Source organism: Eleutherodactylus coqui, chromosome 5 (assembly GCF_035609145.1).
Source record: "Eleutherodactylus coqui strain aEleCoq1 chromosome 5, aEleCoq1.hap1, whole genome shotgun sequence".
In the NCBI taxonomy this organism is placed as follows: Eukaryota; Metazoa; Chordata; class Amphibia; order Anura; family Eleutherodactylidae; genus Eleutherodactylus; species Eleutherodactylus coqui.
In genome coordinates this window covers 79,138,095-79,159,577 of record NC_089841.1, presented here as the reverse complement: position 1 = coordinate 79,159,577, position 21,483 = coordinate 79,138,095, and the positions used below count along the sequence as shown (strand labels likewise).

The window sequence follows — 21,483 nt, the reverse complement described above, 5'->3', positions numbered from 1 at the left end:
GCAGACTGTTCTGGTTTGATAAAGGAAAAAAAAATTAATTCATGCCTGACTGGGAATTATGAGACATCTATAGTACAGATGTATTGGTGACCCCCTAACACTAATTTAGTGCCTCTTCAGATCAATTTCATGATGCCTGGAGGAAGAATCCCAAGAGGTTGGAAAGCTCGCAACATCATGTATTTTTGTTGGTCATTAAAAGGTATCTTATCTACAAGATTACTTGGTTTCTCTTATGAAGAGCAAATCACAAAAATAAAGTATAATGGAAGCGAAATGTCAAATAAGCACGAGCATACAAAATTCTGCGAAGACTTTATTTGTAAAGTTTTTACATCACTTGCAAGTTTTTTTTGCCCATCCCTTGACTTTATGAAGGGATTCTATTAGAACCATTTGTCCATGTTTGTATACAATTTAAACACATCATCACTATTTTTTACATTCGTGTACTGTACATTTCAGATGGGAATTGCTTGAGAAAAGATTTAGACTGTACAAAATAGAGTACACAGAAATATTATACAAATCATAAGAAAATTAAACATACAAAGTGAGTTGTTCAAAAAATATCACTGAAGATGCAAAATCAAACTGTTCTGTAATCTGTCAAATACAGAAATCTAAGTTACACCACTTCCATGACCATGCGCAACTTTGCAAACATTTTATTATGCCAATGCATCAAAAAGAAAAAGATATTACAAATAGTCTTTGAAAAATTTATTTTGCGTTTACAGCTTCTATTCAGACCTATACGTCTCCATGGTAACAGACTACAAAGAAACCGTGTAGTCAGATCCTGCTGTCATACTTCCATCGGTCCCATAGCTTATGCCAATATACACTTTGTAGGTTAAAGGGGTTGTCCAGGGTTAGAAAAACATGGTTGCTTTCTTTCAAACAGCACCACACCCTTGTCTGAGGCGGTTTTTTAGCTCAGCTCATTCACAATGGAGTCGAGCTGCAAACCACACAACCCTATGGACAAGGGTGATGCTGTGTTTGGAAGGAAACAGACACGTTTTTCTAACCCTGAACAACCCCTTTAACAAGGGACATAGTACAACTGCAAGATGAGGCTACACAGGGGTTGTAGTCTGTTGCCATGGAGTCCCATAGATCTACATAGAAGCTGTACACACAAAAATTTAAAAAAAAAAGACATTTTTAATCAGGACCATTTGAAATATAAAGCAGCTTTGCATTTTAGATGTACAATAAAATTATTGCAAAGGAGTCCATAGATGTTAGAAGGGCTTTCCAGCATAAGAAAAAACCAAAGGCTACCTTTTAAAAAGCAGCGCCATTCCAGTCCATTGGTTGTGTGTGGTATTACAGCCCAGGCCCTTCACTTCAATTGAGAAGAGCTGCAATACCGCACAACCTATGAATAGGTATGACAGATTTTTTGGAAGAGAGCAGCCATGTTTTCTAATCCTGGACAACCCCTTCAAGTGATATTTTAAAGTGGTCTACCTAGTGAGGTTCACATAGGGAAGGCAGCAATGCTTACTGATTTGCTAGGAAGCAGGCTACATGAAAGGGGTTTTACTGCAACCACAAATTATCCCCCATCTACAGGATACGAGATAACTTGCTGATCGGTGGGGGTCTTACCATTGAAACCCCATCTAATGTCGAGAATGAGACTCTTGGGTCTCGCTCTGCCCGTCACCGAGTGCTGACGAACATGCATGGTCTGTGCTCCATTCATTTCAGTGGGGCTGATGGAAATACCAGCGTTCTTGACCCTCAGCTATCTCCGTAAGCACATTGAAAGTTAATGTGATCAGTGCTCCATTCATTCTCACTACAGGGTTACTGCACCCCTATCAGTGAGGAGGAGGATGAGGGGCATGGGACCCCTGTTCTCAAGATAGTATGTGGGTCTCAGAGGTGATCAGCAAGTTATGCTTTATCCTGTGGCTAAGGGACAACTTGTAATTGTGGTACAACCCCTTCAATGTCACTGGCTTTTGAGGAGCTTACAGGTTGTAGGTTCAAGTGCCAAAAGATCCCAAGGAGAGCTGAAGAAAATGTACCTTTCATTGGGACCTATAAGAGGTGTACAAAACAGCCCTCTCCACTATGTTCCGGTGACAGATAAAGTTCAAAAATAAGAAATTAAACAAAAATTAACAAAACCTCAAATTTACATTTTCTACATTTTACAGTTTTGTAGGGGCGTGACCCATAAAGTTTAGCACCAATGTGATCTTCAGAGCTTTTTCCTGGTGACTTTAAACAATTCTGTCCATACAAAACTCACCGAGTCCGGCAGAAAGAAGTTAATACTGTACGAGGATTCTGCCGAATTGCTAATAGTAGATGAATTGTGTATTCTAGTGATACCCACTACAGTTGTGTGAAGTGCTGCACAATGAAGACATAGCAGAGGCATTCGTGCAAACACGTTACAATGTTTCTAGGACAGTTTCATCATCCAAAACACAACAGTTCCCAATTAAACCAGACAGGGACGTTCCCTAATCCATGATAACTAGAAAAGCAGTGCAGCAAAATGATATCAAATGCCATAATATATAGAGATTTATTTTTTTTAGAAAGATATAAAATATTCTGTAGCCGGCCGACACCAGGAGCTAGAAGCCCTTCACTATTTACAATGTTGTAGATGTACAGGTCTAGTTTTCATACAGGACAGTTATATATTCTGTAGCAATTCTTTAACAAACTAATAAAAGGTGCAAGGTTGCAGGGAGGTTCATTTTGCATTTTCATCTATGTGTTATATGGGAAGACTCAGGTCAGTGTTCTCCGTTGGCTACAGAAATGGCCTCCGCGTCGGTGGGGATTCTTGGTACCTTCTTAGCCGGGCTCGGGAAGTGCTGTTGTAGAAGAAAAGGATTATTAGGACAAAGCAACAACATGTGAGCGTGAAACTCCAAACAAAGTTGTGGGAACTGCAACAGGTTGTATATCAAATCTAGCAAACTTCTCAGGGGAGACAAAAAAAACAAACATTCTCTCCCCCCCCCCCATCTTGATTTGTCCTATAGAATGAGGGAATCTGACGGTTTCTCATTGGTCTGTTGACATAATACTGCAGTTGATATAAGTCACTAGATTGGCCACCAGGGGGCAATAAACCAAAACTGGTTGTTTTTTTTTTACATATGACCTATTGCAGTTACTACAACAATAAGTAGTTCCTCCCTGTGGGTGTGTTAACACATCGATTTGGTGCGTGATTTTTATGTGGATCCGCAGCAGACTTCTCACCTTTATTAGAAGGGATGAGGTCCGATGGGGATTCACATCAGATCATATGGATCACTATGTGTGGACACTCCAAAAAGGTTATTCCACAAAATAAGCATTTACCTCCTATTCACAGGATGAGCGCCAATATGTATGATTACCAGGGGCACAGTCCACTGGATTCTCCATGATCACAGGAATGGCACTACCAAGTCTATGAAGATGGAGATGGCACAGAGCGCTGTGCTTACCTATTAGCCCCTTAGGAGTGAATTCACTGGTGGTCATGCATGTGCCCAACTGTGCCATTCACTATGGGCAATTGGAGTGTGCTATTCTAGGGATCACTTTGGATCCCAACAATCATACATTTGTAACCCATTCTTCTGTGAATAGATAAGTGGTGATGAGCGAGCATACTTGCTAAGGACAATTACTCGAGCGAGCATCTCCCCGCTCGGCAGAGAAGGCGCGGGTGACAGGTGAGTTGTGGCAGTGAGCAGGAGGGAGCAGGGGGGGGGGGGGGGGGGGGAGGAGAGAGAGATCTCCCCTCCGTTCCTCCTCTCTCTGCCGGCAGCCAAATCTTTGCTCCCAAACGGACAGTTACTTTGTAAGGGCAATGCTCGATCGAGCAATTGCCCTTAAGTGAGTATGCTCACTCATCTCTAATGATAAGTGAGCAAAAACTCTAACCATTTTTTTTTCGGTTCCTTCACCAAAACTGATTACATTTGTCTCTGGCTGTAAAGAAAGCAGCCCCATTGATGTGTCAGTGATAGACCAAAGTAAAAAGAAAATCATATCCAAGGTGGAAGGGAAAAAAGAAAACAACTTACAGCTTTTAAAAGTTTCCCAGAGACAGCTTTATTGTCACCAAAATCTGCGCAGCTTGCTGTAAAATAACACGACCGTCACATCCAACCGTTTCCATTCTTTCGGTGCCTGAGCCCCGTTGCTCTTCACTACCGAGTGCAGAAAGCCAGCGATGCCATCACTGACGCCAGCACCACAGGATCAGTACAGGCAGTCACTGGCTTACTTCAGCTGGTAATTAGTTGCAGCAGTCACATGCCCCAGTTACTCTGCAGCATATTTTATCTTTTGGCGTTCCCTCGGAACACCTCGCCCATTGTGCAATGGTACCTTAAGAGCTATGCATGCCGTGTAATAGGAAACACTTGCAATCCTAACACGCATGTAAGGATTGCAATTTCTCAGAAGCGATGGGATTTTGAATCAAGAGATGCTTCACCGTGAAAACTGCACATTCGCAAGCGCTTGCCTATGTCAGTAATACACCAATCAAAAAGGTACAGCCAGTTGGGAAGGTGCCTGGTGCCACTTTCCCACTAGTGCCATAGGACCTTATATTAGGTAGTGTTATAATGCTGCCACTCGCCCTCAATCACTATCCTCAGTAGAGTAACATACATAAGGGCAGATCCCTATATCATCTCTGTGGTCTCAGAAGGATGAACGGCCATGAAGAGAACATCCGTCAGAGTACAGAGGCAGTGAAGATGGTTTCCTTACCTCACTAGGGTTTGTTGAGTGGACCGATTCCAGCGCTGCCTCCAGGGGTCCGTCATTCAGTAGCGAGGTCCGGGCATAATACCGCCTGTGCTTCTCATCCACCCGCACCAGGTACCAAGTGCCAGCAAACAGGTCATCCACTGAGCCCTGAGGTATGTAGCTGGCTGCAGGAGAACAAAGGCAAGTTCAGTGAAGAGTAACCACGCTGCCAAATTGTGACCAAGTAGTCCTATAAAGAGTCTTGGTTTAGTAGGCCAATGTACATTTTTTTGACAATGCATCAGTAGCCAATACCTAGATGGTGGGTGTCTTCTCTGAGCTTCAGATTCTCTGCAAACACACTGGGAGGGACACACTTCCTGGAGTCCAATCTTGCTTTCAGGTCGGACAGACTAGACGTCAGTTTATCCAGAGAGGAGCCTGTACAAGACCGGATGGTGATCAGACAAAGTATAGGCTGTGGTCCTGGCTGACCAGGATAACATAGCAATACTAAACAATTCTCAGCTACCATTTGGTTTTTACCAATTTATTGTCTTTCCACTATAAGGGCATGTTCACATGTAGCAGATTTTGAAGCTGACCACCAGCAGTCCTCACCCGTTTTAACTGAAAGAGTTAAATCTGCTGCAGATCTTAAAATCCACTACATGGGAATGCGTCCGAATGCCATTACATATCACCAGTACATTAGAGTATGCGAATACTGAAAGTCAAAAACATGCAAACAATTACTGCTTAAAAAGGAATCCGTCAGCTGGAACCTCCTATCCAAGCTGCAGGCATCATGTTATAGAGCAGGAGGAGCCGAGCAGATTGATATATAGTTTTATGGGGAAAGATTCAGGAGAACTTGGATTTTATTCATTTATATCTCTGCACATCCTGAGCTGAATAGTCCAGTGGGTGGAGCTATCAGTGATTGGCAGCTACCCCTGTATGTGCAGTCATACATAGCTGTCACTCACTAATAGCTCCGCCCACTGGACTGCTCAGCTCAATGTGCAGAGATATAAGTGAATAAAATATAAGTTCTACTGAATCTTTCCCCATATAACTATATAGCAGTCTGTTCAGCTCCTCCTGCTCTATAACATGGAGCTTGGGTGCGGAGGCATTACCTGCCATCTGTCCTTTGTGCTGTTGTCCCCCTGATCTCCTGGTTCCTGGACACTGTTTTTGGTTTTACAAGACAGCCGCTTTAATCACATGATTAGCACTGGCCAATAAGAGCGGCCTGCAGTGACTCAGACTACTGATGCCCTGTGTTGGGTAGTTAGAGGACTACTCTTCCAATATGGAAGCCATAAAGACAGCACCCAGGAACCCATGGATAGGAGGAACAACATTGTAGAAAATAAACAGCAGGTTATACAAGTCCCCTCCATTGCCTGGACAGAATTACATACCAGAACCAGGGGGTTACTTTAAAATGTTCTCAACACATTAACTTTAGAGTAAAGGGTCCCTATATGATAAAATGTCCTGCGCTTCTGGGACCCCCAGTGGCAAGTATTAAAAAAAATCCCATGCAGCGCCACCAATAGATAAATAAAACATAGCACCCAATGAAATCATGTAATACATGGAAGTGCCAGATCCTACAAAGCAAAAAGGCTTTTATAGCCCGGTGTTCCGGCTAACAGAACCTCCTATTCTTGAATGAGGATCCCTCTCAATAGGTGTTCCTACAATATACCTACAAATACGGGTGTATTACTCTATTTCGCTCTTACCAGGTGTGGCATCTTGGGAAACTTTAATAGAGTATAAAGTAGCAGCAAAACCAGACCCATAAGAAAACACTCCAATCCTCTGCCCGGCTAACTGCTGAGGGGAATACCTGAGAGGTAGAAGAAAAAAAAAGTTAATAGAGGTCAAAGGACCTAAATTTGATAGCCCTTTGACTTAAAGCCGTGTCATCAGATGCACGCTGTCTGTGGTTCGGAGAGGTCTGTTGCCCCCATAGGTTTTAGAATAAAAGCACTTGAAGCAGAGCTCAGGGGTGCGGGCTGCACCGGCCTCTCCGTAAGAACCGATAATGCTCTCCCTATACACAAGAGGGGAGAGCCACCGGTCTTCATACTGCGGGTGGGGGGTTCTGGCTGTCCATGGTTCAGGCCAGATGAATCAGATGACAAAATACTAAAAGGGATTCTAGATGTAAAGCTTGAAAACCGATACTACTCACTGGGCGAGCACAGAGGTGAGGCAGCCGTACACAGACGGGGTGTACATGTTGCCGTTCTCCCGGGACACCAACAACGATGCTTTTGTCTTCTGCTCAAAGAACTCCGTGCTGGACTTCATGAAGGCTTTCTCTACATCTCTGTCAAAGTAGGTGTCCTCCAATTTCACATCCCTATAATGAGCAGAAGCAACATGTTCTAGAGGACTGTAAATCTACAATATTCACCATAGACTAACCATACTGCAACATCTCTTAGAGCTTTACATTGAGCTGTTCCTCTAATACTCCTCCTGGAAATTTATGAATTGTTAACTGGATGTTAGCAGTTGGAGGCGTGTCCCAACACACTGACACTAGCCAATCAGTGCTGACTATGTAAGGAAACACTACTTTGAAAAGGGGACGTGGTAACACCCAGTTGTCAATTTATTCACAAAGTTCCCAGGACGAATAATGGGGATGGCACAACACTGGACTTATAACTGTAGACACTTCAGAGTTGTTATTCAATGGGGGAACACAAGTATTTACTAATACAGACATGCACACAACATGACTCCTAGACAGCGCTATGCACACGCTCTCCCATAGAGAAAAACAGTAGAGCGCGTGCACAGAGCAGTCTAGAAAGTACCATGCTATGTGTGTGAGCCAACTTCGCAGGGAATTGGGCGAGTATGAAACAGCCCCCACCTCCCCCCGTTCCCTCACCTTTGAGCCCCATGAAGTAGTTGATAGGGTTCAAAGTTGATGACTTTAAAAAACATTTTAAAATTCTAATCCTATGAAAAAAAGATTCCCTGTAGACGTACAACCTTTATCTTACCGGAATGAGTCCAGACCAGTGTAGACACCGCTCTCTGTGTTTGGGCTACGATCACTAATGAAGTCATTCAGTAACAGACGAGCCAGGGATTTCTGCACAAGTTTGCAGTAAGGAGAGTGAAAAACCATGAAGTCGAAGTCCTCCAGTGTGAACGGCTCATCACATCCCTCTAAAGGGGGAAAAAAAAAAAAGTAGTAACATAAGAATTTCTGCAAAACCTGAATGACACCAATTCTTCCTGGCCAGCGAGAGACAACTTACCTTTCCGCCACTGTGCTTGTATTTTCTTACGGTAAGTGGAATAGCAGTGATCCAATGCGCTGAGATAGCACTGTATGGAGAGCTTCCCATCGACAACTGGATACTCAGACACCATGTCAGGCTTGTAGAAGTCGTAAGCGTGCTGCATGTGTGTTCCACGCAACCCTACAACAGGAAAGACACTAATCAGACCGTAAGGGGCGCACAAAGGTCACTAAATTGGCCAAGTTTAGAGATATATTTGTCCTTAACCTTTGTGTAGAACACTGTGCGGACACTAGATGGCAGCAGTGTATCATCCATGCTGATGAAATACTAGTGAAATTACATCTCCATTGTGACAGTCTATCTATATAGTCCATTACGTGGTGTTCCAAGTTATTATGCAAATTAAATAGAAATCAGATTTCAGTAATCTGTGCATTTAGCTTTCAGTTTTTAAAATAAAGGGTTTTATTTTTCATCTCCTTGCAGGCAGCTACCGTATTACACCTGTTACCGCACTGCAAAACGCAGGAGGAGCTACACAGATTACAGCCGGCACCTGGACATCTCAGTAAAGTGACTCCGAGACATCCAGCTACTGGGTGCAGTCAGTGCAGCTCCTCCTGCGCTTTGCAATGCGGTAACGCATGTGTGTAGGGAAGCTTTCACACAGAACAGAATAGGCCGCATGACACACCGCAAGCAGAGGTAAATTCCACATCAAAAGCTGCAGGCTGCCTGAGGATTTTAATGCAGAACTGAAAATGGCTTAACCCTTTCCAATCCACTGACATCTAAAGACATTCTGATTGAAGGCTGTACAGCTCCGATGTCGGAAGATGTCTGGCAGGGTAATCTTACTGTATATTACTGTTGTCGGGGGCCTCTCCAGCATGTCACATACCGCAGTACTGGCTCTAGCCAGCAGATGGCGCCATTGTATAATGGCAGAAAGAGAAAGCCCCCTAGGAAACCCTGAATCCAAAATAGGTTTTAACCCTTTGCAATCCAACCTGTAGCAATGCATCAAAATCTGCGGCTTTTGGTGTGGAATTACGCAGCTGCCGATTTGGATGCAATTCTGTCCTATTTGAATGGTTTCTTATGGCAGCCATAAGGCGCTTTTACATGGAACGATTACTATTGTTTAAAAGAAAACAAAAACACCCCTAGAAATTGTGATTTTGCTGTAAAACTGGTCCTGCAGTTCCATGTCAGGCAGATATGCAGATGATTAGAGTTGTAGTGATTAGATGAATTGTCTTGTCATCTGAGGCCCTAAAAGCGGTTCCCGCTTGGCCTATAAAAGGCTCTAGGAGGCCCCTTGTGTGTAGTGACTTCAGCTTGTGTAGAGCTTGTTGACCACTAACCGCCTCAACAATGTAATAGAAGAGATTTCACCTCGTTACCAGAGTCTGAGCGGGGCGCATTATTGGGGTGTGAGGCTGGGGGTGTCATAGCGATGAATTGTCCCTTACCGGGAAGTTCAGACTAAACTGTGTGTGTGCCATCCATTGAAGGCGACCGGTCTGAGGATGCCCTCAGACCACCCTTAGAGAGGGTTGTCCAACAAGCACGCTCCTACTGTTTTATTGTCAACCATCTAGAGACATGAGGCACCATTGTTACACCCCTGTGTCTGTGGGAACCATTTCCTTGGCTGAAGGACATTTGGTCTCACAGCCCCCATTACATGTATGGCCTTCGACACCCACCGTCGCCTCTGTTTATAGTGGTGGCATGAATGATGAAACTGGACTGCTACGAAGTGGAATCAGGTTGTCTTCAGTGACAAATCCAGGTATAGTTTGGGCACTGACCGTTGTGTTCCTGTCTGGAGACCTAGGAGTGAGCGCCTAAATCCTGCCATTGCTATGGAGCGGCACACTGCCCCCTGCTGGTGCGACGGTCTGGGGGGCATCACATCCAACAGTATGAGGGACAATGACAGCTCAGCGATATGTTCAGGACATCCTGCAGCCACATGTGTTCCTCTCATGGCAGCTTCCAAAAAGGACTTTCCAGCAGGAGAACGCTCGGCCGCACACACTTAGGGGTCACAGGAATGTCTCCACAACATTGTCAGACTTCCATGGCTGCCCGGTCACCAGATTTACCACCAATAGAACATGTATGGGACCATCTGGGACATTAGCTTTTACAGCCTGTGGGTTTGCACGATTTAGAGGCTCAGTTAGAGAAAGCGTGGCGATATACTGCAGGATACCATACAGAACCTGTGTGCCTCCATGTCTGCCTGCATCACATCTTGTATCCAAGCTAGAGGAAGTACAACCAGGTACTAGAGCCTCCATGCCCACCCATATCACATCTTGTATCCAAGCTAGAAGTGGTACAACAGGATACTAGACCCTCCATGCCCCCTGTATCACATCTTGTGTTCAAGGTAGAGGTTGTAGAACAGGGTACTAGAACCTCCATGCCCACCTGTATCACATCTTGTATCAAAGCTAGAAGCTACCCAACAGGGTACTAGAGCCTTTATGGCCATCCGTATCACATCTTGTATCCAAACTAGAGACAGTACAACAGGGTACCAGAGCCCCCATGCCCGCCTGTATCACATCTAACATTTAAGCTAGAGGCGGTACATCAGGGTACTAGAGCCCCCATGCCTGCCCGTATCACATCTTGTATCCAAGCTAGAGTCTCCATGCCTACCTGTATCACATCTTGTACCACCTCTAGCTTGGATACAACAGGGTACTACTAGAGCCTCCCTTTAAAGGGGTAGTTTTTTTAAACAATTCTTATTTTCCTCCGATATTTTAATCACTTATATCAACATTACAAAGTCACATAAAAAGTTTCATTCGATTCCGACAACTACTTCTAGGGGACAGATTATTTTTGACAAGTGCATGAATAAAGCCATCACCATCATCAGTACTCTTATTTGTAATAGAACTGTTGAGGATAAAATAAAGTTAAAATCCCTGAACATGGTTTTGGAAAACCAGCTAAAACGTCATGCACATAATTTGGAACAGGTATAACAGTGTGCAGGTAACCTGCACTCAATTAAACCAACCTCTTTCTAATACGAGAGTAGCATTTGGTCCCACAAGCATAGCGACGGCTCCTGCCCCTCCTGTTGGCCTGGCACTTCCTGTGGCGTACACAGCGATGTCTCCAGCGACCACCAGAGCATAGCGTCCTGCAGGAAAGAATCAGCATTAGTCAATGGCATTGACCCGCAGATCAGGCGTCTGGCATCAATCAACGCCTCATGTCATTTACATTTCCCCTTCCCAGAATCCCACCCATCATGAAAACAGGGGTCCCGAGCATCTCAAAACTAATTTACGCATGGGTGACCACCGCTCCTACTACATTCACTTCCACGTGACCGCCAGAGATATCCACCATCTCTGCCTGGCCATTGAAATAAATGAAGCAGCAGCGGGCATTCTTGACTGCCCATCTGGTTGCTTGGGGAACTTCATTCTCGTGATCAGTGGGGTCCCAGTGGTTGGACCTCCAGTGATGAGATCGTTGTCTCCTGCCCTATGCATAGGGATCATTTATTTTCATAGGAAACCTATGAATATATATTGGTTACAGAAGAATTAATCCCCCTGCAAGGCAGAATATTACACATGCCACAACTTATTTACTGCAAGAGACGGGCAACTCCCTTGGCAATCCAGAAGCTTCATTAAAATATCATTCTAAACAGATCGGGGGCTTCCACTTGGTCTGCATTCCTCTGGCTGTCATGGCATGCCAGGTATGTAGTTTTGGAATCCCGGACACAAAGCTTACCATCCCAAGAGCTTGACTCCACCCAGTTGACAGCATTGAAGAGAGCTGCGGTGCCCCCATAACACGCATTAGTCGTGTCGATGCCTTCGACATCAGTATTTCCAGAGTCCTCAAATAGCTGCATCAGAACAGTCTTTACAGATTTGGACTTGTCGATGATCGTTTCTGTTCCCACTTCTAGTCTTCCAATAGACTCGTAGGACAGGTTGTTCCTCTCCATCAGCTTCTGGACAACAGTCAGGCACAGGGAGTTGATGTCTTCTCTGTCCGAGCAGAAGCCCATCTTAGATTGGCCCAAGCCAATGGTGTACTTCCCCGCTCCGACCCCATCAAACTTCTCCAGCTCTTCTTGGTCAACATACTGAGATGGGAAGTAGATCTCCAAGGCCACAATTCCCACATCTTTAGGCCAGGAAGTTTCAGCAGAGGCAGGAAGAGACCCAGGCATGGTGATCAATCTAGACAGAGGGGAAGGAACAGAACATGGTTAGGCTTCCCAATGATACAAGAAGCTCCTAGAACGAGCAATGTATCTTCTGCATGTCCTACATATCAATACAACGATATTATCCCTGTAAGTTCTGAACAAAATCCATAATTAAATGCACCAATTCCTGACCTCTAAGAAGGGGGAGGATTACAGGGTTCCTTGGACACGTAGACTTATCAGATCCAGGGCTCCCCAGATGCAAATAGAGCCGTCCCCCTAATTGGGATTCCCAAGATCCAGTCTCCAATGACCAAGTGTCTGATAAGTTGCATAACTTAAAAAGTTTAACTAAACTTTTACATAACTTCAGACAAGTCATAGTGGTACGTCAGAAGCTTTGATTGGTGGGGATCCGTGTGCCGAAACGCCTATTAACTGCTAAAACAAAAGGGGGCAGAAGTGATCAGTATGGATATCAGCACCTGGACCCCACATACCAAACCTTCTGATATGTCGCTATGGTTAAAATAGTAAGTTGCAACACACTTAAGACTTCAAGTAGAAAGATTTGCTTTTAATCAATAAGTCCAGTATAAAACAATCTGAGTAGTTGTTGAGCAGTTCTGAAAAGCCTCCAGGGCTGTCATTGCAAATTGCCTATCAAGCTATGCCTGTGGGGTGGCTTGATAGATCGCCCGTCAAATCGTGGTATGATGTAAAAGTGATCAAAGTTAAAACAAAAACCTTTTGCCATATTTATAATTACAGCAAACATGCATATTTGGCATCACTGCTTCTGTAAAAGTCCATCCTATCAAAGTAACGCATTATATACCTCACATGATGATGATCATCAGAAAAAATAAAAACGCCAGAATTGCGCTTTTAGTCACCTCATCTCCGAGAAAAAAAACGTAATAGAAAGCCATCAAAATGTTGTATGTATTCCAAAATGGGACCAACAGAAGTTACAAAATGAGCCCTTGGACAACTAGGTGGACGGAAAAATAAAAAAAGTAATGGCTGTCAGAAGATGGTGACAGAAAATCTAAACAAGTTTTTAAAAAAACACACACACACACACACACACACACACACACTAAATTTGGTATCAGAGTAATCGTACTGACCCATAGAATAAAGTTGTCAGGCCATTTTTGTTGCAGTGTGTACGATATAGAAAGATGCACTCCAAGTTGGTGGAATTTCGTTTCCCCTAAGAATTTTTTTTTTTTTAAAGGTTTTCAGTACATTATATGGTACCATTTAAAATTACAACTCATGTCGCAAAAACCAAACCCTCAGACAGCTGTCAATGGATAAATGAAAGTTATAAGGGGGTGGGACGAGAAAAACGAAAATTGGGGAAAAAGAGAAAGGCCCGCGGTTTTACACCGTGGGAATAAACAAAAAATCCCTACTGGCAATCGTGGAAAAAAAATGCTTTTTACCGCGGTCTCCATTAATACTATATTGATGGAGACCTTTCGCTGTGTAAAAACGCAGTAAATAGAACATGCTGCAATTTTTTCCCGCTGCGTAAATCCACAGCAGAATCCCACATGTGAGGACTGAGGTATTAGGTCCAATAGAACTAATAGCTGCGTTAATTTCGCCACGGATTTACAACGCAGGGAACGCGGCATAAATCAGTCTGTGGGCATGAGCCCTAAGGTGCTAAAACCCAGACATTATCTATACAGAATCAGACAAGCCTGTAAGGTTACATTGCGCTCCTTGTACTGAGATTATACTGCAGAAACAAGATACATCCGGCCTCTAATATGCAACATAGCCTGAGACTATTTATACATCAGCCTCATCAGGTGGCTACTGACTCACCCATGTGTTCTCTTTACATTACACCCCATTTACTGCATCATCACAGGGTAACCACAGTTAATTGGCAGTATAAAACACATATATATTTTCCAAAAACTTTGCCATTGTTGCAAACTACAGAAATATTCTTGATTGAACAATCTCCATGGTTACATAGTAAACACATCCTATATTTTTTATTCCTTCATTAAAGGGGTGGTCTCGCGAAACCAAGTGGGGTTATACACTTCCGTATGGCCATATTAATGCACTTTGTAATGTACATTGTGCATTAAATATGAGCCATACAGAAGTTATTCCACTTACCTGTTCCGTTGCTGGCGTCCTCGTCTCCATGGTTCCGTCTAAATTCGCTGGCAGCTTGCTTTTTTAGACGCGCTTGCGCAGTCCGGTCTTCTCCATTCAGCACGAGCCGCTTCAGTGTGCTCCCCGCTACAGCTCTTCTGCGCATGCGCAGACGAGCTGTCACTGCTCGGGAGCGCGCTGAAGCGGCCATTCTGCACCATCCTCTGTTAGAGGAAGGTGCAGAAACTGGAGCTGCCCAGCGGAGAAGACCAGCCCAGCCCAGCCCAGCCCAGCAGCCCCGAGAAGCCTCCCAGGTAAGTGATGGGTCGAAGGGGGGGCTGCCGCTGCGCCGGGCTGCGCCGGGGGGGGGGGGGGCTGCCGCTAGGCCGGGGGGGCTGCCGCTAGGCCGGGGGGGCTGCCGCTAGGCCGGGGGGGCTGCCGCTAGGCCGGGGGGGCTGCCGCTAGGCCGGGGGGGCTGCCGCTAGGCCGGGGGGGCTGCCGCTAGGCCGGGGGGGCTGCCGCTAGGCCGGGGGGGCTGCCGCTAGGCCGGGGGGGCTGCCGCTAGGCCGGGGGGGCTGCCGCTAGGCCGGGGGGGCTGCCGCTAGGCCGGGGGGGCTGTCGCTAGGCCGGGGGGGCTGTCGCTAGGCCGGGGGGGCTGTCGCTAGGCCGGGGGGGCTGTCGCTAGGCCGGGGGAGCTAGCGCTAGGCCGGGGGAGCTAGCGCTAGGCCGGGGGGGCTGTCGCTGCGATGGGGGGGGCTGTCGCTGCGCCGGGGGAGCTAGCGCTGGGGAGCCGGGGGCTAGCGCCGGTTACCTGCTGTCTGGTCGGCGGCTGCGGGGCGTCTGGTCGGCGGCTGCGATGCGTCCGGTTGCCATGGAGACACAGCTGGCGGCGTCTCGGGAGCGCGCACGTCGGGCTGCAGCGAGCGACGGGGAAAGAGCCGGCGGCCATCTTGAGGAAACTTTTATAACTTGCTGAAACGCTGGAACGGTAAGTACGAACCAGCTAGAAATGTCATTTACAGGGGGGCTTAGTAATGTGTGTTTAATGGGGGGGACTGGGCAAAAAAAAAATTAACTGCTTCCTCGAGACATCTCCTTTAAGTAGCTATGCCCCAGTATATATAAGTGGGCTAGTGTTACTTGGTCCAGAACTTCCAGCCTCTTATCCTCAGATGGTCATGTGATCTCAGTTCTGACAGCTCAGATCTACTTGGGGTTATAGATTTATTTTCTAGTCAGTCTCAGTCTGTGTGATGTGGTTGGATAGACCCTACCATAGACACTGCTTAATGGGAGACAGACACTCCTATGACAGTTACTGGTAATGATCACACAGCTGTAATAGAGGAGATCACAGCTCATCCTCCTGGTCTGTAGCTTATTTAGGGGAATATAGAAGGTAATGCTAATTAAGAAATTCCCTCAGCAGGCAAAAATGGTATAGCTTCAGCTAATGCATCATGAGATTGACTGATAGTACAAGATCTCTCAAGATGGTGCCCAGTAAGCATCAGACAGGGGGCTGCATTGCAGGGAAGTGGCTGGAATACACAAGGACCACCTCCAGAGTATGACAGGCAATCAGGTGAAGGGGAGGGCATGGAAAAAGGTGTTCACCGGAGTGGCCCTTTGATCCCTTGTCCTATTGCTTGTAATGTACAGCTTGGAGAGAGATCGAGGATGGAGGGAACTGACTTACAGGGGAAATTCTGGTGATCAGGAATTATGGAGTTGTTAGCTAAGCAGTTGTATGTAAAAAACCTTAAAGCAACCCTTGGATCCTGGACAAACAAAGATGGCCGCACCGCTTCGCAGACTACCTGATGTGCACTGTGCATTGGTAGTCTAAGACCCTTCCTGCAGCTGTGATTGGCCTGTACTGCTTATGCAAGCAGCAATGGCCAGTCAAAGCAGAGGTAGCGTCTTATACGAATGCACAATGTACATTAGGTAGTCAAAGTAGTGGTACGGCCATTCTTATCCAGGATGGGTCATCAATTCATGATCAGCTGGGGATCCCAACCGATCAGCTGTATGGGTCCTGCAATCAGGGCTACAACACAAAGAGGTTGGGAATGGAAGCAGATCACTGACACCATGTAGTGGCCGGCGCTGGTAACTAAAGGCACAGCTCCCATTACTATCAGCGACATGTCTGCAGTTACCAGTGCCGGCCACTACACCGCGGTCAGCGCTAACAGATTCTGCTCAATACCATGCATTGTGCCACCGACAGCAGCCGATCAGTCAGAATCTACAACATTGGGCAGGTCATCAATAAAACTAGCCGATGCCCCCATCACGGACACGGTGGGACCACCACAGTCTACAGGGCGGCCAAGCGCAGCTGTACTACGCCGTTACTACAACTTCTATTCACTTCTATGGGAGTTAAAAAAATGGCGCAGGCCAGAGCAGGAAATGGGGCACAGAGGAGGCGGAATAGTTCAGTATGAAGGGCTACTTGGGCTGCAGGAGGTCACAGGTTCGAATCCTGACAATTCCACCTTATTAATACATATAGGGACAAGTGACACTGCAAAATAAATAAAGGGGCGGGCGCTGCACCTACCAGACCTCCCTGCCCTAGTCCATGGAGACGCCATGAAGCGCTGACGCAGGAATACCCTTTAACAGCCCACCCCTTCCCCGCCCCATATAAACCAACTCCTAAGAGTGGCTGTCACCCAGCTTTCCCAGACTCCACCCCCCCCCCCCCATATGGAGCGATCCATCCCCACGCTGCACAGAACGACACTTTGCAGCCGCCGACACGCCGCTTCTTGTCTTGTCACACGACTATTATAGCCGGCAGTTATAAGATTACTGCAGGGATAAGTATTAATTATGATCTCCAGCGCAGGGTCCGGGCCGCTAACCTCCTCTTCCCTTTCATTGAACGAACCAGAAAATTAATTATTTACCCTATATCATGGCAGGACGGATCCTATACATGTCGGGGACTACAACTCCCAGCGTCTCTGGCAGTCAGGACTTGCTTAGAGTTGTAGTAGTCTCCACTGGAGAGCAACAGGTTGCAAATCACTATTGCAATCAATATACTAATTGCAACCATTTGAGTATAGTCTGCTGAGCCTTGTAGTTCTACAAGAGCCTACCATCACGTTGTCCAGCACGGGCCCGGGATAAGCTCTTACCGCAGATAAAGCCCTTCCAGCTCGCCTGTGTCCCTGGCAGCCACTTTGCAGAGAGGTCACCGTCTCTCAAGTCTCATCACAGGCTGCCGGAACTCGTGCTACACTGACACAGCCGGCGCCGCCCGTCACTGCGCATGCGCGCTAGATCTCCCTGCAGTGCTGTCAAACGGGACACGGCTTCACGCCGCCATGCTTATTAAGGGCAGACCTTCCGCGGCAATCGTATCATGTGACTCTACGTAACGCTCTTGTCTCGTCGCCATATTGTGTGTGGCAGAACTACTTATTTTACACATGCTCGTAGGAGCTCGGAGAGAAGCAATTCCTTACGTCCGGCTCATAAAACTCTTAAAAATAGTAAAAGTCGAGGAGATCTGGGTTCGGCCAGATGCTTCCTGCAGCCGCCACTAGTCGGTTCTGTAATTATACTGTTCACCCCAAGGCATATTAACAATTTCTGTAACAGCTCAGCCGCATTCGGCAATTCGAGCAACCTGATTGGTTCTGATTCACAATTCCAGCAACCTGATTGGTTGTTAGGTTTGTTGATTCAACCTGATTTGCTGTTTGGGTTGGCTGATTCAACCTGATTGGCTGTTTGGGTTGGCTGATTCAACCTGATTGGCTGTTTGGGGCTGATCCGTTACAGAAATCCTTAATATGCTCACCGAAGGCATATATCTATATTACACTCAAGTTCGGCACCATGGAGCAATTCTAGCAACCTCATTGGTTCTGTTTCACAATTCCAGCAATCTCATTGGTTGTTTGGATTGGCTGATTCAACCTGATTGGTTGTTTGGGTTCCCTGATTCAACCTGATTGGTTGTTAGTGCCGAACTTGATATGTGAAGGAGGTATATAATCTGTCTGTAGTGAGTGCCCCCTAGCGGTAGCTGCTATTTACTGGATTCTCTAGCTGCCTGCGGGGAGACAATGTGATGTCTGGCTGATCCCCAGTGGTTGTAGCTCCAGGTCTGTAGTCCATGTTTACCTACCAGCAGCAGGATCCATCCAAGTAGGGGAAAGTTCATCATCTGTCACTTCTAACTTATTACTCCATGTTGGGTATGTGTGGGGGCAGCTGGGACTGAAAACATAACCATGGGGCAGAAAGCCATAGGATCTATTCACCTGGCGCGGGACTGAAAACCGCACAGCAAAAAAACACGTACTTTTACTGTAAACTGCGCTGGATCTGCGCCGGAACCTCTGATCTGAGGTTCCAGTGCAGATGTGTCGGCGGTCTAAGGCTGCATTCACACCTGCGTTTGGGTCAGTTCGGGGTTTCAGTCTCTGCTGACATAAAACAGAAAAAAATGGATCTTTTTTTCCTCCGTTAATCTCCATGGGGTTTAAAATAAAAAATAGTAAGCAATCGGAAAAGCCTTGCCTTTTTTTTTTTTTTTTGAAACCCCATTTACATCAATGGAGAAAACAGCGGATCCGTTTTTTTTTCTCAGTTTCTTCCAAAAACCAGAGCAGAGAGACGGAAACCCCGAACTGACCCTAACGCAGGTGGGAGAGCAGGATAATGTGGGTAGGTGGCGTGTGAAAGGTAAGGGCTCTGGGTGGAACCTGAAAGACGGACTCTACAATGTCGCGTATCATGTGATCCTGTAGGAGATGAAGAGGAGGAATCCTTTTTTGCAGCAGCTCTCCGCCCGTTCCCAGGGATTACACAGCCTGAGGCAGGGACGGGTGCTACCTGGCCGGTGAGGATGATGAGGATTAGATCATGTAAGCTCTGCTGGAAGGTGATGACAAGGTAATTATCTGCCACATGGAGTGGCACGCTGCCTGCCAGGTAAGGAGCTTGTGTGACACCTGAGCGAAGTGTCATTGTCATAGGCTCACATGCAAGCAGCACAGAGCTCTTCCTATACTCCACACTGGGGAGGTCTTTTTGTAGGACTACAAGTTTCAGCAGACAGCACATTAATAGTGCCATAAGTGGAAATATGCTGGTTCTAGATTTTCAATATGTGGAACACATTCTGAAACCCAACGAATCTGACGTGGAAATCATATCATTCTATTAGTGAACATTAGTAGGCGTGATGAAGTTAAAGGGAAAAATTATTGCCGACCCAGAGTGGAAGCTGCTGCTGTCCCTGAGCAGTGGCTGGCGCTGGTAATTGCAGGTGCAGCTCCAAGCTCTGGCCACTACACAGGGACAGCAGCATTGACAGTGGCACCCAATCAGCTGTGGGGTCCCGGCAAATCCCAACCACTAGCCTGAGGATACGTCATTAGTAGGATTTCCCTGGAAAGCCCCTTTAAAGTGGCATCCCACCAGAATCCTCTCCGATCCGCAGCATGATTGCCGGCGGTCCGAGCGCTGGGGCCACCAGGGATCATGAGGACGGCACACCCCAAGTCCCAGCAGTGAATGAAGCAGCACAGTGCATGTGTGACCAGTGCTCCAGTCACTTCTGTGGGACTGATGGAGATGGCTGTAGGACTACAAGTCCCACACAACTGGAAAACACCACAAACTACTCATCTGCCCCTAGTAATGACAAGGCAGCTGTCCGGGAATGCTGAGACTTCTAGTTCTACAACAGTCGGAGATCTACAGGTTGTGTGATTTGCTACAAGCCATATAAGAACTAGAAGTCCCAGCATGCACAAGTAGCTGTCTGGCTCACCTTACAAACATGCACATGCTGAGACTTGTAGTCCAACACAACTGCAAAGCCACAGACTACTCATTTGCCACAAGTAAAGCGGTAGGAAATGCTGAGACTTTTAGTTCTCCACACACCCTAAGCAGCAGAAAATGTGCACAGCTAGATGGAGAGGCATGCTGAGACTTCTAGTTCCACAACAGCAGCAGATCCAAAGGATGTGCGATCTGCAACAACCCATACAAGAACTACAAGTCTCAGCATTCACAAAGAAACTGCCTGGCTTGTATCCCATCCCATATGTATGCAAAGAAAACCAACAGTGCATGCTGAGACTTGTAGTCCGCCACAATCGGAAAGCCATAGACTACTATTCATCTATCTCAAGCAATGAGAAAAAAAAGCAGACAAGGCATGCTGAGGCTTCTAGTTCTACCAAAGGAGCAGATCTACAGGTTGCTTAACGAGTTACAAACCATGCAAGAACTACAAGTCTCAGCATTCAAAAGAAGCTCTCTGGTTTCTACCCTATGGCATTGGATGCCATCCTGAGACTTGTAGTCCCACACAACTGCCAAATCATAGAATACTCATCTGATCATCAGCAACCTGGCAGTGGATGCTGAGACTTGTAGTTCTACAACAGCAGGACCTCCACAGGTTGTCTGATCTGTGCTACAAGCCATAGAAGAATGCAAACCCCCACAAGAAAGTATCCATACATGCTGGGACTTGTAGTGCCATGGCAGCTGGACAGCAATAAGGCACCTGGGAAGAACTGAGCGTGGATATGAAAGCCAATGCAAGCAAGACATGCTGAGACTTGTAGTTCCTCTATAGTTACCCACTGCACAGTGTGTGCTCACCTGTACGTGGCTGATGATGGTGGTGATGCTCCCGTCCACGGATGCTACTGTGTGTAGTATCTGCAGTATACTACTTATAACCTCCCCATCCTCAGCACTGCCCTCCGCGCCACCACCAGGTATCCTCCTGACTGACAGCTCTTCCCAGCCAATAGGAAGGCGTGCCGGGCGCCTCGCGAACAACAAGACACGCCCACCGGCGCCGCACATCGTAGCTACTTGCCGGCTCTCCACTATGGAATGGTGTGAGAAAGTGACGTTGTATGGCCAGAGAGCGGCAGCCAATAGAAAGCAGGTAAGTAGAAGACTCAGCCAATCAGAAAGCAAAACCCACTACTGGCGAGGTATATGCACGAGCTACAGCCTACAGTGTATGAGTGAGGAGGTTGCCATGCAACGAAGGAAGGGAGGGGGCGCGTGGACTGTGATGTACACGGGTGTATTAGAACACCGAGAAGATGCTTA

The 21,483-nt window shown here is 46.5% G+C and overlaps 1 protein-coding gene across 3 annotated transcripts; it reads right to left on the bottom strand.

Annotated features, from left to right (window-relative positions):
- Positions 1-298: 298 nt before the first annotated feature.
- HMGCS1 (3-hydroxy-3-methylglutaryl-CoA synthase 1) lies at positions 299-21,104 on the bottom strand. Of its 3 annotated transcripts, none has more exons than XM_066602751.1 (10): positions 21,019-21,104; positions 11,808-12,265; positions 11,074-11,199; positions 8,037-8,201; positions 7,776-7,944; positions 6,950-7,120; positions 6,495-6,601; positions 5,053-5,178; positions 4,759-4,922; positions 299-2,852 (listed from the first exon to the last, which is right to left on the bottom strand). In XM_066602751.1, the coding sequence occupies exons 2-10, from the start codon at positions 12,253-12,255 to the stop codon at positions 2,772-2,774; spliced, it is 1,557 nt and encodes a 518-aa protein (XP_066458848.1). In that variant the 5' UTR covers positions 12,256-12,265; positions 21,019-21,104; the 3' UTR covers positions 299-2,771. The 3 variants fall into 3 exon arrangements, with proteins under 3 accessions (XP_066458848.1, XP_066458847.1, XP_066458850.1); XM_066602750.1 differs by lacking the exon at positions 21,019-21,104 and adding an exon at positions 17,523-17,661; XM_066602753.1 differs by lacking the exon at positions 21,019-21,104 and adding an exon at positions 17,484-17,644.
- Between the last annotated feature and the right edge of the window lie 379 nt (positions 21,105-21,483).

Bases quoted from the DNA above. Each gene is read 5' to 3' on its own strand.
- HMGCS1 (XM_066602751.1), bottom strand. From the start codon at position 12,255: ATGCCTGGGTCTCTTCCTGCCTCTGCTGAAACTTCCTGGCCTAAAGAT. The intron at 8,202-11,073 runs GTTGGTTTAATT...TTCCTGTTGTAG, and splicing joins TACTCTCGTATTAGAAAGAG to GGTTGCGTGGAACACACATG. The intron at 7,121-7,775 runs GTAAGATAAAGG...TGCTCATTATAG, and splicing joins ACTGGTCTGGACTCATTCCG to GGATGTGAAATTGGAGGACA.